Source organism: Crocodylus porosus, unplaced genomic scaffold, assembly GCF_001723895.1.
Source record: "Crocodylus porosus isolate Cpor-Errol unplaced genomic scaffold, CroPor_comp1, whole genome shotgun sequence".
Classification (NCBI taxonomy): domain Eukaryota; kingdom Metazoa; phylum Chordata; order Crocodylia; family Crocodylidae; genus Crocodylus; species Crocodylus porosus.
In genome coordinates, this window is record NW_017728907.1 from 18,826,963 (window position 1) to 18,843,346 (window position 16,384).

A 16,384-nucleotide genomic window follows, 5' to 3' on the forward strand; every position below is an offset into this window, starting at 1 on the left:
GATTTGGTGACCTGATCGTAAAAGGCCACCAGGTTGGTCTGCCATGACTTAAATGTGGCTGTACTAGTCATGAGTTGGTTCTCACTGTCATTCCCAAAAATATTCTGAGAAATCTTTACTCAGCACAATGCTGCCATGTTATATTACCCCTAGATGTAAAATGCTACAGAGGAACTGTTTCACAGACATTAGGTTTAAAGGTATTGATCCTGTTTTTATATGCTTCTGCCTGGAAAGCTGGTCTCCTACATAATGTGAATCCAGTCATACAGAAGTCATAGTAGCCTCGAAGATGACTTAAAATAGATTTTTTAAATGCAAATTAGCTGTGACTTGCATCTATCTTGGGGATTTCATAAGTCTAGAGGTGAACTAGGAATTTCCATTTTTTACCAATTTTAGGCTTCTATATCTGGCTCTGTACAGTCTCAAATCATTGGACCTAAAACCTATCTCTGGTAAAGCAATGAATTATTGTCCATTTTGAGCCTGAGTAGATGAAATATTAGGGGACAGAGTTATTTACTTTTGGGGAAAATAGTTGTAAAGTTTCCAGGGCAGGCTTTTGTTTTTATAAAATGAAGCTTTTCCATCATTTAAAATATGTACTAGTGAACATGTGAGGTGGGCCAAGGTAGCTAAGTGCTTTTTAACATACTTGGGGCTACGGTTCAGTTTGACACATGGTTTTCACTTTGACAGTTATATACTTGGCATAAGGGACATACCTTATAAAATAAGTGTAATTTGAAAAAACACTGGGTTAAATAATTATCTAAAGAGTATATTTAAACAGTAATCACACAATAATTGAGTGTTAATTTTAGTTACTATATGTAGTTAAAGATTTTGCAAGGATACAAGTGTAATAAATCTCTTGGCCAGAAATGAGATGTGGGAGTATTATATTAGTCCACTAGTGTATTAAATTGGACTAGTGTATTAAATCATTGTGTGTGATACCTTAAATGTTCTCATGTTTTGCGTATTGTCTGGCAAAAATTGAAGAGATTCTGTGTGGGGCTGAGAGGAGTAAATGGAACAGAGGTATTATGTGCACCAATTACAACAAAACAGCTTGAGCAGAAGAGTAAATCTTTGCAACAGACACTGAGAGGAGCTTGCCAGCAGTATTACTTTGAGAAATTACTCATCATTGTAGCAAACTGCTTTATGCAAGTTTAGCCAAGGAGACACTGTTTCTGGTACAGGTGTGACTGCACACACTAAATAGCTGATTTGTTTGAGAAGCTATCATCTGAAGTCTATTTGCAATTCTGATTTTTAAATAAATGTAACTACTCAAAATGGAAAGAAAAGTGAAAGTCATAGAATCATGAATGCACAAAAAGGCTGTATTAGTCTAGTGTCTGAATCTGCACATGGGAATATATATCTCCTCAATGACAGAAGGACTAGTAACTTTATCATAATTTCTCTTGTGCAACACAACAAGGCTTGATGCAACACAATCTGAGCACAGTGTGGACTTGAATCTGTTTCAAAAAGTATTCAGTGTTTATCTACTGTAGTTTTTGGAGAAGGAAAAGGAGAGACTGTTTAGTGAATTTAAATTGGCTGTTAATTCTGAGGTAGATGTTACATAAAAAAAGATCTAGAGAATGGTGTGAGCTAAGACTAAAAAGAAGCAGTTGGGAAATAAACTTGGGTGGAGCATGCAGATTAAGAAGCATGTAGGAGGCAATAGGGATAAGATTATAGGTAGGACCAAATTGTGTAGAGTCATGAAAAAATAGGCGAGTACCTTGGGCTTCATGAAAAAAAAAAAAAAAGACTGGTGAAGGGAGCAAAGTAGTGGGAAAGCATGGTTAAAACAGCAAGATGGTTCTGGAGGAAAGCAGGCGCAGGCAAGCAGTGGGAAGATGCAGATGAACTTTCAGTGGGGAGAATGGTAGTCGATGACTCAGGAAATTGATCGGAGTTTCTCTAAAATGAACATAAGGAAGGCGATAGATCTTGAAGACATGAAGAATGGAATGGTATAGCATATTGAGAGGCTACCTGTGAGGAAGAATAAATAGACTTTATCACAAGATGGCATCAGAGGAGGAAACTTGCATGAGCTATAGTCTAATGTAATCCTTTTATAATTTAAAGGTTTCTAATGTTTTCTTTAATCTGCATGAATTTTGATTCTGTCTGGTAAGTGATTTTGTTCTGGGTTCAGTTGGAAGGAATCAACCCTGTAGTGTTTCTTGAATCTATAATTTTTATGCAAAGAAATTGTCACTGTGTTTACCATAGTCAGAAGAGGTGTACAAAATGCAAATAGGCAAGTAAATGAGTCTTAACCATTTAACCTGTGACACTGAACTAACCCTATGTTCCATTTCAGCCAAAAGGCAGTGTTGTGAATGAAATATTCAGACCGATTTCACGAATGCTTGGGGAAAATTACTAGAACCAGAGAATAAGGCATTGGGAAAAATGCTTAAATGTTTTTACCTAAACACAAAAGCAATACGTTTATTGTAATGCCATGATGGACAGAGATTTGAAAGAATTCACTATGTGCAAATATAGCAATGGGTATAGAATTCAAGAGAAATTTCTATTTGGTCTGGCCCAAACATTTATAATTAATTAGGTAAAATTACTTTCTGACAGCATTGCTTTTTTGGAGAGTAAATTTAGGATGATCACATATCACACTGTCAACTTACCTTCCTTGTTAGTTTTCATTTCATAAGAATAAGAGCATTACCAAAGAAAAGAAAATGTCAAGACTTAAAAAGCAAGTATCTTTACTTTCAAAATGAGGATTATTCCATGAGAACATAGTCTAGATCTGTTTTGGAGAAGATGTTGTTTTTTCCATCATCTCAGCTAAACTTCCATAAGATTAGAACTGAAAGAACACATTTTTACAGTAGTATTCGATAGGCTGTCCTCCCACTTTTTCTTTGGCCTTTAAATAAAGGAATAATGTTATAGCTAAGTGCTTCTGCAAACTAGCTGCAAATAGATGTGTTCTGCTGAGGAAGGACACACAGGAGATTTGCTTTTTGTAACTTGGCTACTGACCAATCTGTTGTGGTGTTATGTTGCATAGGGTTCTAAGTTATGAACAGAGACCCTGGTTTTCTCTGTTTAAAGATCATATATCCCCCGATAAACCCCCCAAATCCACATTTTTCTATGATTAAAATGTAACACCACTATACATGTATAGATAGTTGAACAAAATGCTTTATTGATATATTTACAATTTTAAAGCAATTTGGAAGCCTGCCAATGCCTCAATCACTATAAAGAAACAAATTCGAAATACCTGTAAATTTTAGCATTTGATTTTGGGTTTTTTACCATGGAAAATTAGAGCTCTCCCTGCACCTTCACTCATCAAGACACAGGTCCAGCCATGGCTGTCCTTTCCCCCGTTCCCCCTCACCCCCCCCAGGTTGTGGTGCTGAGCAGTCCTGATACGCTGGTGTCCCTCACTCCTCACCTGCAGCCCCCTGGCCCTGATGGTGCACCTTGCTCCCCACTAACAACCCCCTGCCCCCCCAGCTGCCAGGGCTACAGGGCCAAGGACCCAAGCCCCAGCTGCTGCCCATGGGAGGTGGCGGCTGCTGCAGTGGAGTGGAATGTAGAGCCCAGTTCCCCACCCCCCAGGCAGCATGGCCAGAGTGGAGCCTGTAGGCTTGGGCTCCCTGCCAAGCTGCTTTACCCCCTGCAAGGGCAGGTGGTGCAGCAGTGGCATTGAGCTTCACTGCCCAGCCCCACTCTGACCTCCTGCATGGGGTCCTGCATGCTGGACTGAGGAAGGCAGCAGGATAGGGAGCCTGAGCCTGCAGCTGCCCCCCCCCCGCACACAAATCTGAGAGGCACATGCCCCCCATTCTCTCCTTGGAAGTACACACAGCAGTGGAGAGCCAGCCCCCCCGCCCCCCCCCCCAGACGAGCTACTCACGGCCCCATCCCACCCCTTGCCTGGGCCCTGCAGCTGCACATTCTGACCCTGGACCCATGCCCCACACACCACCCAGGCTAGGCAGCAGCCGCAGCCATAGCCGTAGCACTGCCCAACTCCCTCCCTTCTTCAGTATGGGGGTCTCAATCCACCCCCCCCACTCCCTCCCAATGCCAGACTTGCCTGCAGGAAGCTGATCTCCAGGCTGCCTGGTGGCCATGTGCATGTGTACATGTGCCTAAGTACATGGCGCCCCCTGCTGATCGCCCTCCTCCTGCTCCCCCCAGCCCCTTGGAGGCTGGAACTCTGCCAGCCTGCAAGGGGAAACTCACTGTTTCTTGTGTTTTTCTCTTTTAAAGGAGAAAATCTGGGTTTTTCTCCTTAAAATTAGAAAAATCCGGGTTTTACTGTATGTTTCCATCCGATCCCTGGTTATCAAAGACAAGAAGCAGTAGAAACTTCCTGTGTGTACCCTGTGGCAGGATCTGCCGACTTGTAATGAAACCAGTAATAAAAAGTGGGGTTTGACTCACTTCCTCTTCTTTTTACACTGTACCCAGTAGTGGGTGACAGTAATTGTTTTTCTAACAGAAAGTAGATGTTGGCACAAAGATTCTTCCTTAAGCAAGGTTACATTTTCAGTGGTATCCAAGTCTCATTTTCAGATGTGATGTAGGGACTTAGGAGTAGAGGTAGCTGAACATTTTCCAGTTAATGTTTTTCATCTGAAAATGCCAAATTGTCAAAACCAAGCCTGTTCATTGGAAATAATTAGTTTTAACCAACTTCCTTATTTGTTTAAGAAAGGTTTGAAATCTGAAAAAAATGCAGAAAGACCCTTTTCAAAATTATATTTTTGGTTCAAAATGTATTTTTCTTTAAATATTTTATTTGTTAGGCTAATTTTTTTAAAGGTCATAATCAAAATATAAAAATTTCAAAATAATATTTTATCCAAAATATTTTAAGATTATTGCATCACAAAAAATGAATATTTAACTTGTCTACATTTTTGGATGGACATTTTTTTCATAACTTCTATGTGGTAAAATAATTTTCCTGCCCAGATTCACTAAGTTATACAAATCCTTTTTGACTTTCATTTGGACTTAAGTTCTTTTAAAAAATATGACACTCAGAGCTCTGTTCATGTCTTTGACTAAAACTACAAATATAGGTCCAGGTTTTAAAAGTTTTCTAAGAGAAGTAGGGGCAGGGACAGTTGTTACAATGCAGCTGAATGACAAGGACAACACTCTCCTTGTTTTGAGTCCTGAAACTTGCAAATGAAATCTAGTTTAACTTTTGAATTGAGGTAGAAAGCACTGGAATGTGCCTAGATACTTATTTATGTCCCGGGGGCAGATTGCTCCAAGGTCTAACATTAAAAGAGCAGCCCTGTAAGGTCAGCTCAGGGTTGGACAATTCCCCAGATAGCAAAATCATGCAGATTGCCAAGGCAAGGGACATAATGACAAAAAATACATGAAGAATGAACTCTGAGCCTAAGTACTATTATGGACACTAAAAATGCAGCATTTTCTCAATCCTTGCTGAAATGCTTAATAAACTTGAAAGGGATTTGGGTAGGGGATGATTCTGTCTAATTTAGGTTAATTTGCTGCTTAAGTCATGAGGCTTTGGTTATTCCCTTGCAGGTGTTTCAGTGCCACCTAGTCTTTGAATACATTTGACCTAGTGTAAAGCAGCCTGCACAGCATGTCTGATCTTCAGCACAGAAATATGTAAAGCTGCTGCTTGGAGCTCATTTCACACATTTGCACAACATTATTTTTTGTGCGTTGATAGGTAATCTGATGCTCAGTGCCTGCAGACAGTCCTGCAGTCTTGAAATAGAGCTATTCAGTGCGTCTGGACCAGGAACACAGTTTCAAACATGCATTATTTTAATGACAACAGTATTCATTTTAAAAAAGATTTGTGCTAAATATTTTTCCAGTTGCACCAATGTCTTGGGGAAAAAAGTGAATTTTTTTTATATTTTTTCTCATTTCTGTGTGCTAGAAGCACTAGTATAGATGTAGTTACAGGAGCATATGTGTTTTTCTTGGCGTGGCTTCTTTTACTTTTAAAGTGGGTATGATCTATATCAACAAAAGCACTCTTTGGGATAAGCTGCTTCTACATTAGATGGGTACAACTCTACTGATAAACCATTTCTCCTGTAGATCTGGTTATATTTTTCCAGTCCAGACAAATGCTAAATGAAGGGGAACTTGCTGAGAGTCAAAGCTTTGGCTCTTACATAACCTTCCAATTGAAGCCTTGTTTCTTTTTTAGCGTATCCAAGTACCTGTGTGTGTATGAATTCCACTTAGTACACAAGAGCTGAGAATCTTTTGACGCCCATGGAAGCTGCCGTTGTGTCCTGTGTGTCCTTGAACTTCCTCTCCCGAAAGCAGAAAAGATGGACTGATTCCCCAGTCACCTGTTTCTCTTGCCAACCACGGCAGCGGGCAGAATAGCCCCAATGTCACCTTAGCCAGTGCCCGCTTTCCTTGTCACCTAGTTGTTAGTGTACCTATTTTTGATGTTTCAGTTGAGATTGTTTGAAAAGAAGAAAATTAAGTAGGTTTAGTTCGTTTATTCCTACTTCTATGGATAACTTATGGAGATAAAAATTGCTCCAAAGAAGTAAAAGATAGAACAGAAAACTCTCTTGTAAACTTGCATATAAAGCAACTAGAAGTCTTTTTACTTGGGGGCCTTTCAAGATTTAGTCCATTTTAAAATGCAATTCAAATTTACTAGATTATTTATCTTTTAAACAGGCAGATCTATTAATTAGTTCACTTTAAGTTAATTTAGCAGTATTATCTACCTGTTGAACAACGCTCCAAAATAGTGTGTGTGGGGGGGGGGTGTTCTTTCCCCTTGTCACAATGTTTAGATTTTAAAATCTGATTCTTTTCTACCTATTAGGAGATTTTCCCCCTCATGGGATTTGAATTTAGTAGTTGCTTAGATGTATCTTCCTTACAAGCCCATGACAGCATGCACGGTGTCATCCAACTGCTAACATGGCCATCTTCTTAGCAATAATTTTTGTCCAGAGGTGAGTGAAATTCAGGATTTAATGCAGGGTCTCTTGCTTGCAGCTTTTTCATGTGGACCATGTAACAAAAATATCTCACTTCAGATTTATTTCAAAGGTCATCTTGGACTTTCAAATCATTATGTACCTTTTCCAGTATTTCTTTTGGAACCTGATTTGTCTCCAGAGCAGATGAGACTCTATACCTTTCATATGAAACCCCCCCCCCCCCCGCTCTTTTTACTTCCACAAAACACAGTGCTTTGTTAATCATTGTGGTTATTTGGACATTCAGAGGTAGTTCTGAGTGGAATATCTGTGTCAGTTCAAAACTTAGGTATCAGTCTATTAGAATAGCCAGTCATATTGGCTAAGTACAGGTTCAGTCTTTTCAGGTTAATCTAAACTGCAGAGATTAAGCTGAGGAACAACTAGACAGGCATTCACTTTTGAGTCAGGAAATGCAGCCACATACCTGCAGTGGCTCAGGCCAGAAGCTGGGGGCTGCTAGAGCACGTAGCCAACATGGGCTGTGCATTCGCGGCTTCTTCCTGCTGCCCCTGAGGGCTCTGGGATTTGCAGTCCAAAATCACAGTAGCAGGACTCTGCAGGGTTGCTTATTACTTCTTCCTGCTTCCAGGTGCTTCTGGGATTTGTAGTCTACAGTCACAGCCAGCAGTAAGTTTTTAGCAGGGCAGGGCAGGGCAGGGCAGCTCTGTACTTGGGGGAAGGAAAATTTAACCCCTGTCCCTGTCCCTAGACCCCAGCCAGGGTTTGCCTGAGAAGGTAGTCTCTGCTTTCCATGGCCCCCCAACCCTTCTCTGCTAGAGCAAACGGCACAGCTCAGCCCAGCCCAGGGCTGGAAAGCATGCTGGGGGACTGTGATTTAACTTGAACCAGCAAAGGGTCTAGGATAGAAGTTTTATAAACTGATTTGACACAAATGAGTTAAGTCTGATACCACTTTCAACCAGATTTATCTTAAAACAGTTTCAGCCATTTTGAAACTTGTTTATGTGCATTGAATTTCTGTTTTGTTACGGGTTTAAGCCAGTTTCTGATGACTTAAAGGGTTTATGTGTAACTTCTGTCCCTAAACCTTAAGACTGCAGGTGGCCCTGATATGTTTTAATAGAGACCCCATAGCTGAAATCTGGATCAGGTGCTCAGTTTGGTTAAGCAGTACCGCAAGCACTTTTCAAATGAACTCCTAGGTCTCCTCTCTTTGAAGAGATAATTTCTCGATAACCACAGAGACTTGAGAGGCTGTTGAGCATTAACACTCAAAAAGTACAATTGCTTACTCATAGTAACAGGGATTCTTTAAGGTGTTCTGGGCATGTAGTTCCCATGACCCACCTTCCTTCTCCATCAACTTGAACTTTATCATCACACACAGTCCTGGTCAAACTGAGTAGTAGCTGGGGACACTCTGCCTATGTGCTTCTGAAGGAGGAGCAGAACACCTGTACAGATGTACAGGTAAGGGGCATGTACTCCAGAAGTAAGGTTCATTTGCTCAGAACATCTCAAAGAACCACTCAAAGTTACTATACGATAGGTTACCATTCATTTTGCAGAGAAGCATTCATAGTACCTGATAGACCCTGCTTTCCAGAAAGTGCTCGCCCAAAGTCTGTCTATTTGGGTAGTGGAAACAATGTGTCCTTAACTCACTTGGGTTATATAGTATAAAAATTACATTAGCTAACATGGCATAAAAATGAAAAAAAACAAAAAGCAGCAAAAACAAGACAAAATGGGTTTTGACTTGGGTCAGCAGCTCAAATTCAAGGTTGTAGGGAAGCCAGCGCTTGAATTTGGGCTCCTAACCAAATTTACAAGTCAAGTTAGCTACTCATACTCACTGCTAGTTTAAATAAACTAACTAGGATTAGCCAATACGAGCTAAGAACACATTTTTTTCAGTGCAGACACAAAGCAAAAGTACCCTCATTACCAAGGACACTGTTATATAGTAAATTTATGTTTGAAGAACGTGACTAACTTGGAAAGGATCCTTTTAAATTTTTAGCTGGTTTTCACTTACTGACCTCATCAAAGGTATCTCATTCTCTGTAGCCCTTCCTTTATTTTTAATTTAAAAATAATGTAGTGATAACGCATAATTTATTGTAACTATTTCTTTTTCTGACTATCCTTTTATCTCATTTTATAATTCCCCGTACATCTGAGTGAACAATGGATTTTTCAGTTCACTGGCAATTCCAAAAAAACTAGAGAACTTACTTCAACCCAAAAGAAACATTACTTTTCAAACAACTGAACACCTTTACAAAACACTACTTTTCAAACAACTGAACACCTTTACAAAACACTTCATGGAATCCTCACTTTTGCTGGAAAAAAATACCTGCGGTTAAAAAAATTCTTCCAACTCTTAAAATCTTGGGTTTTGTTTCTGTTAGATTACGGTTTCCTCAGAGCTTCTTTTCTGCAAAGGACCTTGCATTTCTATAACAGACTGGCATTCTCGAACCTTTTACCCTTTAAATCACTGCTTTGTATTAGGAATGTCTTTAGGGGGGAAATGCAGTCTGTTTTGATCTAAAAGTAATGTTCCATTGTAGTTCATGTGTATATGTGTGTTAGATAAACTTGGATGGGGCAGTACTAGTGGCATTTGAATCTTTGAATTGAAAAATCAAATTTAAGTTTCAAAGAGAGGAGAAAGAACCTGTTCTGGAGGGTATGAAGATGGGATGTATAAATCCAAAGGAGATGCAGCATGAGGAAGGTCATTTGAGCTATGAATGCTGCTATTGGTTGGAGAATCTTGATCAAGATTTAGGTAACCTCTGGGTATCATATTAAGAAAAATGTTAGATATTTAATAGGTGTGTCTGGCATATGTTGAATAATGACCTCAACCTGATGCAAAGCTGGTAAAATGCTGGAAGTACCCCAAAATTCACTGTAGCCTTCTCCCCAGTGCTGCCGCTGCTGTCCGCCCCGAGCGCAGCCTGGCCAAGCTCCCTGCCAGGAAAAACTCAACACCACCTTGACCCCAGCCCGCAGTGGCAGTCCACCCTCGCACTGCACACAGATCTGGGAGCAGATGATGCTATGCTTCCCAGGTGTGTGCAGCAATGGGAGCTGCCACACCCTCCCTGTACCCCCTGGATGAGCTGCTTGCAGTTCTGCCTCCTGCTTTGCCCCAGCTGTGCAGTGCCTGCCCGACTCCCTCCCTCACCACAGTAGTCTTGATCTGCACCCCCCCCCATGCCCCTTTCATCATAGCAGACCTACCAGCCGTACCCAGCTGCTCTCCACGCTGTCAGACTGAGCTCTTGGCTGCCTGCATGCTGCGCTGCAGGTGTGTGCATGCACAGGGCACTTATCGGTGGCATTATCAGCCAAAAAAAGCCCATTGCCAATACAGTCAATTTTCCTTGTATCGGTGCACCTCTACCATTTCTTAATTTTCTTACATTGCTGCACACCTGTACAATTCCACACTGTGGATATTTAAAAGTGCAGTTTGCGCCAGGGCTGTGCAAAGCTTTGGTCCCTAATTTGATTCGGACTAATTCAGTGACCCAATCTCCGAATCCTGCTGTCAAGTGCACTCTGGTCCACTTCCAGGTCTGCTGGGGAATGTGTGGGGGCATCCCCGCACCTCCCCAGCTCAGCGACTGGTGCCTCCCGGGTCTGGGGGTGGGGGGGGCCTGGCATGCCCAACCCAGAAGTGGACTGGAACTACTTCTGGTCCACTTCCGGGTTCACCGCTGAGCATGCAGGGGGCCCCTGCACACTCCTGTAGGACACTCCATCCGCCCCAGCATCTCAGCATTCATGAGCCACACCTGGTACCTTGAGGTATGTAGAAAAAACATTTAAAGCTGTGTCTATGCCCAAATTTGCTGATTCTCCAAATCAACATCAAATCTTCTGATTTGGATTTGACCAAATCAAATCAGGGACAGTGATCAGAATCAACTAATCGAATCACTCCCCAATTTGGGCCAAATCCAAATCGAATACAGCCTGTTTCGCACACCCCTAATTCATGTTACTTCAACACCAGTTTGACCCTTCCAACAAACTAAGAAAATCTGTAGAGTTGGTTTGTCCCCCAACCCTTTCTTTTCCTTCCTTTATATTTCTTGCTTCTGCCTTCCCCCTCCGTTCTACTGTGTACCGTGTAGAATTTTGTTAGTAACCCAGTTTGGGAAACACTGGCAGAATGTGTAAGAGTATCAGCTTAAATTGATATCAGAGTCAGTTTAAGCTGATACTTATAGTTTTAGTCCTGTAAAGGTTAAAATAGTTATCAGACAATAGAATCTGATATCAGAATAGGCCAAGGGGGTAAAGGAGTCATTTAGTGAACAGGAACCATATCCATTTCTCAGGGTAATTAGCAATCTATTCTTAGGAAGCTTCCCCACAAAGGAACTATATTGACCAGAGAACTAGAACTTATATGCAGATGTTATTTTGGCTGGAAAAATACTGACCACAGAGGAGCACCTTGAGGATGAGTTTAAGTAGAATAAGATGGAGAATACTTAGATGGTCTTACATGCAGTATTCTGTGAGAATGATCTAAAAAACTGGCAGAGGGAGAGATTAATAAAAAGAAATTAAAGAGCGTTCAGTAGGAAACATGCCTAAATGGAGTCTCCAAATGAAAACTGCAAATCTAATTTGTGAACTTGATTGAATGAGTGTAACATAAACCAAAAAAAATAGTGTCTGCTTGGCTTCCTAATACTTTCTCATATGAACCTCATTCTGCAAATTGACTGCTTTAAAAACCCACCAGCAAACAAAATAGGTTTAACAGAATATCCACGAGAGAGATAGGAAGTTTGTTTAGAAAAATGTGTGGTGTTTGAGGAGACCACAGACAAGCATGACAACAAACTGCATTTTAAAAATTGACCTTAAGAGAATACTTAATATTGTATAGGTAATAACAGCTGGGGTAAGCAGACCATGCAGCAATGACTACAGCAGCCAGGGACTATTTTTGAGTTCCCAGCACAGGTAAGACTTCTGTGACCATATGTGGTTCCCCTCCTCCCCACCCACCCTTTGGCACCTACACCCTTCCAGTACTCTCCCTGCTCCTCCCTGCTCAGCTGTCCTGCAGGATTTGCCCAGGACACCAACCCTCCTTATCACACCTGTGAGTGTCGATACCTTGCACCGTAGAAAGCTTCGTGTGCTGGATATATGACATTTTCAAGGTTATGGGAAAATGTGCGCTATAGGCACTCAGAGCTTTCTGCGGTGAAAGACAATCTGCTCGTTAGATCTCATTGAATAGGACAAGACTCCTGAAAGCTCTTCCTCAGTGCCCACCCCTGAGATATGCATATCAAATATACAAGTGAAATTAGCACATGTGTATGCGGACCTTTGTTCTAAATGTTGTAGATTGTTCATAATGCCACTGTTGTTCAATGAAAATTGCTGTGCATGGCTGAAATATGCATATTTTTCAGAAGTTTTGTAATTTTGCCAAACCTCAACCAGTTTTCACTAGAGCACTTGGTTATCTGTGAAAAGGGGCTATTGACGTGCTAAACTTCAGCTTTCTACCCACAATCATTTCATCTGCAGAGTTCTTATCCAAGCTTGCAAGCTTTTGCATTATATAATTTTGTTTTTTTCCCCCTTGTACTCAATAACACTTCAAATGTTTTCTCAAACTTGGGTGAGACATTAGATGGGGAAATTTTCTTCAAAATCAGCAAAACTTTGGGAAATGCAGATGCAGTAGAAAATAATGGGTTATAATAGAAAAGCATAAGCAACCATGAGTTGGTAGCAGTTTAGCTATAATAGGAAATGACTCTCAGATGAGGACCGAGCTGTCACGGTTCAGAACTAGCTGCTGTGCCTTTGACTCAAGTGCACCCCTCCAGGTGACAGGACATCTACGTCACTTTAGGTGAAGTCCTGAAATGTTATCATTCTGGCTGGGTTTGGTAAATATAGCCTCTATTTACCAGCTGTGGTTTCTCAGCAAACCTAACCAGGTTACATGTTTTCCTCTTGGGATCTGTGGCCAGTATGCAACTACAGTATGGTAAAACTCCTTTTCCATACAAAGTATCGAATCTTCCTGGCAGCAAGTATACATAAAACAAAGAGTCAAAGATAATTAAGAGAAAAGTCTGAGTACATTTCTTTCCTAAAGCTTAGTGAGGCCTGTTTTGAGAACTGGGGTTCGTTCCGCTTCCCCAAAGTTCTTTGTTTCTCCCCCTGTTGTTAGAGGCAGTTCTTTCATCTGTTTTGTTTCCCTCTGGCTCTTCAAACCAAACTGGATTATTATATAGCCCAGAGGTGTCAAAATCATCTGGCCCACAGGGTTGGATGAGTATTACAGGGCTGGTTCATGGGGCTGTGTTATTTGGCCTGTGGCTTTGTTGGTGGGGCTGGAAATGTGGTGGTGAGCCAGAGGCAACAACACCAGTCACTGCAGCTCTAGAAGCCTTGGTAGATGCTGCTCATCCCATCACCAAACTTCTGTTCTGGGAGCAGATCCTTGCTCTAGATCCAGCCCATGGGACTGCCTGGGGGTCAGAAATTTGAAGGTGAATGACAGTGGCTGCTGCAATTCCAAGAGCCACAGCAATTAATGCTACTGCCACTTGCCCCACCACCAAATATCTGGCCCTGTGGGCTGCCCCATCGATTAGATAACGTGGCTTTGTGGGGCAGATCTTTGACATCACTAATATAGCCCATGGAAGGGAAAGCAAAAGGGTCAGCAACAGACTTCCAAGCAGTTGATTCTCTGCGTCTGTCCTACCTGTTCCCTCTCTTGTTGTCATGTAGACTAACCCATTTGTGAATGAACCAACAATAATCATATAGTAAAGAATTATAAGAGACAGGCAGATGTAATTTATAATATCCGTCATATTCATTACAGGCATTTCCACGTTTCCTTCACACCAGTAATACATTTTTCAACCAAAAGTTTCTCTTTCCCTTTGTATGCCATACTGAATCAGGAAAAATTGGTCCATCCTAGCTTGGAATCTTGTGTCCAGTGCTCTGCTACAGTTGATATCAAAGACCGTATGTCTTTATTAGTGGTGCAGCCACTTCATTCCTAGGCTCTTTCAGGGCTTTTGTCAATACCCTACAGCTCTGGTGATTTGTTGCTCAATTTATCAGTTTGTTCCAGCACAAGCATGTCTGGCAAAATTTAGTCAGCCCAGCCAGGTGTTTCAAGTAAAACCAGCCCCTGTGGGGCCAAATGCAAGTACCTAGCAAAAATCTTCCTGCTGCCAGAATTTCAAAAAAATAATGTCTCCTGTACTCAACATTTCAAACAGATGGGTCAGCTTTCCTCAGGGTAGGCTACATGAACAAGTTAACACAAGGTAAGCTGAGGGGAGGAGGGGAGTTTACAATGCATTAGCTATTCTGCTTTAACTTCCCAAGTGTGTGCTTAACCTAGCATGTGCCACAGGGGAAGGTTACCCTGTTGTCATTGAGGGGCAGCCTGTCCTATACTGCCTGCAGGATAAGTGGATGCCCATGGGCAGTTAACGTGGAAAGCCTGGTCCCTGTAACTTCCTACTCTAGCTTATATTGTGGCAGTTTATTTGGGTAGCCATTCCTTTAGTCTTTAGAGGGGAGAAAATAGGACTGGTTTCTTCAATAAAGGCTTTATTTATCCCATTCTTCGTTCTCTGTGTGCAGTCCACTCTTGCAAAGAGTGTAATTCCAAAACCTTATATTAAATTTACTTCTCTGATATGACAAGCTTACCCAGCTGAATCCCTCTCTCTGCCAAACTCTAGAGGGAATTTATCCATGTCGTCACGGAGAGGGTTGTAATCTGTGCACTTTTAAAGCAGAGTCATACTTCCAAAATATGCCATGGAATGCTGACTATGGCTAATAATTGTTAAAATGTTCTGTGCTGAGCCTGAAAAATGCTTTTGTACTCTGTCTTGGGTGTAATGATCTAGTTAGCAACCTCTGTCTGACTGCGTGGAAAGTACTAAATAGTACTGCTGGACAATGGATCTTGGTCCTCTGCTATGGGGAAGCCAGTTTCAGGTTCAAGGCTACTTTGAAGTCACACGGGTTGGGTTTTTTTGTTGTTGTTGCTTGGTGACTTTTCTGGCACTGCTGCATGCACACCTGCATATGATTGGTGTGCTGTACATGGATCCTTTTGTATGCTTGCTTATTTCTTTTATCATAAATTTGGACTCCTCAGTAAGGTAGTTCTCTAGAAGAACTTTGTGGTAGAGTCTGGTCGGCTGGTCCCTGTCTGAAAGATAGTTCTAGGTCAATGAAAAACTAGGCTCATCAAGACTGGGAATTAGAAGAATTGTAGCAGAACTAACTAATTAAAACTGTGTATGTCCTTTTATGTAGATGTCTGTCGAGGGGGTACAGGATCAGCAAGCAGAAGCTGCAAAAGGGCGGTGCCTTCGACGTACAGTAAGCGTCCCTTCCGAGGGTCAGTTTCCTGAATATCCACCAGAGGGAGCCACTAAGCTCGGTAAGTTTTTTCCATCTTTTTTATTTTTAAAAAGAGTGCACTAATTTATAGATGTATTGGTCCGTGTTAAAAAGAAAAATCACTTCCTATCTAGCATTACTGTAGTCAGCTTACTCGGATCAATAGCATTTCAGCTAAATATTGGTGGAGGTCATAAGGCAGTGGCATTGTTTATAATTGTATGACAAGAAAGTGACTTCAGAGTGCTTAGATTTATCTGAACATCAGTAAGACTATTGTTCAGTACTAGTAGGGGGTGGTGTTGCTGCAAAACGCTGAGATTTGTAACTGCCTTTGTGACGTTACTAAACAGTGCTGGGATTTATAACCATGAATCCATGGTCAATAGGGCTGGATGTTTTACAGAGAGTTTTAAGTGATTCATGCTGTTCATTAGAGCTGTTGCTTGGTTTTGTTTTATCTTTGTTAAGCCTCTTTAAAGTTCCTTGGCTTTGTATTTTAACCTGATTGGAGAGTATCACAACTGTTTGCTCTGGTTGCAGCTTCCACTCCAGTGAGCTATACAGCCAAGAGCTCTGTCATTGTTAACTACAGTCATACAGATTTGAATGTGAATCTCAGGAAAAAGAGCAAAGGGTACAAGTGAAAACTGAAAAAAGTGGTACAGATGTGATTTCCTCAATGTTAGCTTTTGTCCTCTTTCCCAGGATTTTTCTCCCTTCTAAAGCAGCCAAAGGAGATGCGAAGGAAGAGAGATGCTCTGACCCTTCCTAGCAGTGCTAGTGATTACTGCCTCCCTTCCAAGGCATCAATAGCAATATAGTCTTTCCATTGCCTACTTGTGAAAGAGCATGGCAGCCAGATATGGCAGTCAGAAATTGTGCTTTGGCCCAGGTATGAAATACTGAGCCAAGGAAAGAGTGGGCAACAA

The 16,384-nt window shown here is 41.4% G+C and overlaps 1 protein-coding gene across 1 annotated transcript in view; it reads left to right on the top strand.

Moving 5' to 3' along the window:
* The window catches only part of RASAL2 (RAS protein activator like 2), a 145,474-nt gene that overhangs the window by 1,838 nt on the left and 127,252 nt on the right, over window positions 1-16,384 (top strand). The window contains exon 2 of the mRNA XM_019530900.1: window positions 15,366-15,492. Within this exon, the coding sequence (XP_019386445.1) occupies window positions 15,366-15,492 (127 nt within the window). The remainder of the gene's footprint in view (window positions 1-15,365; window positions 15,493-16,384) is intronic.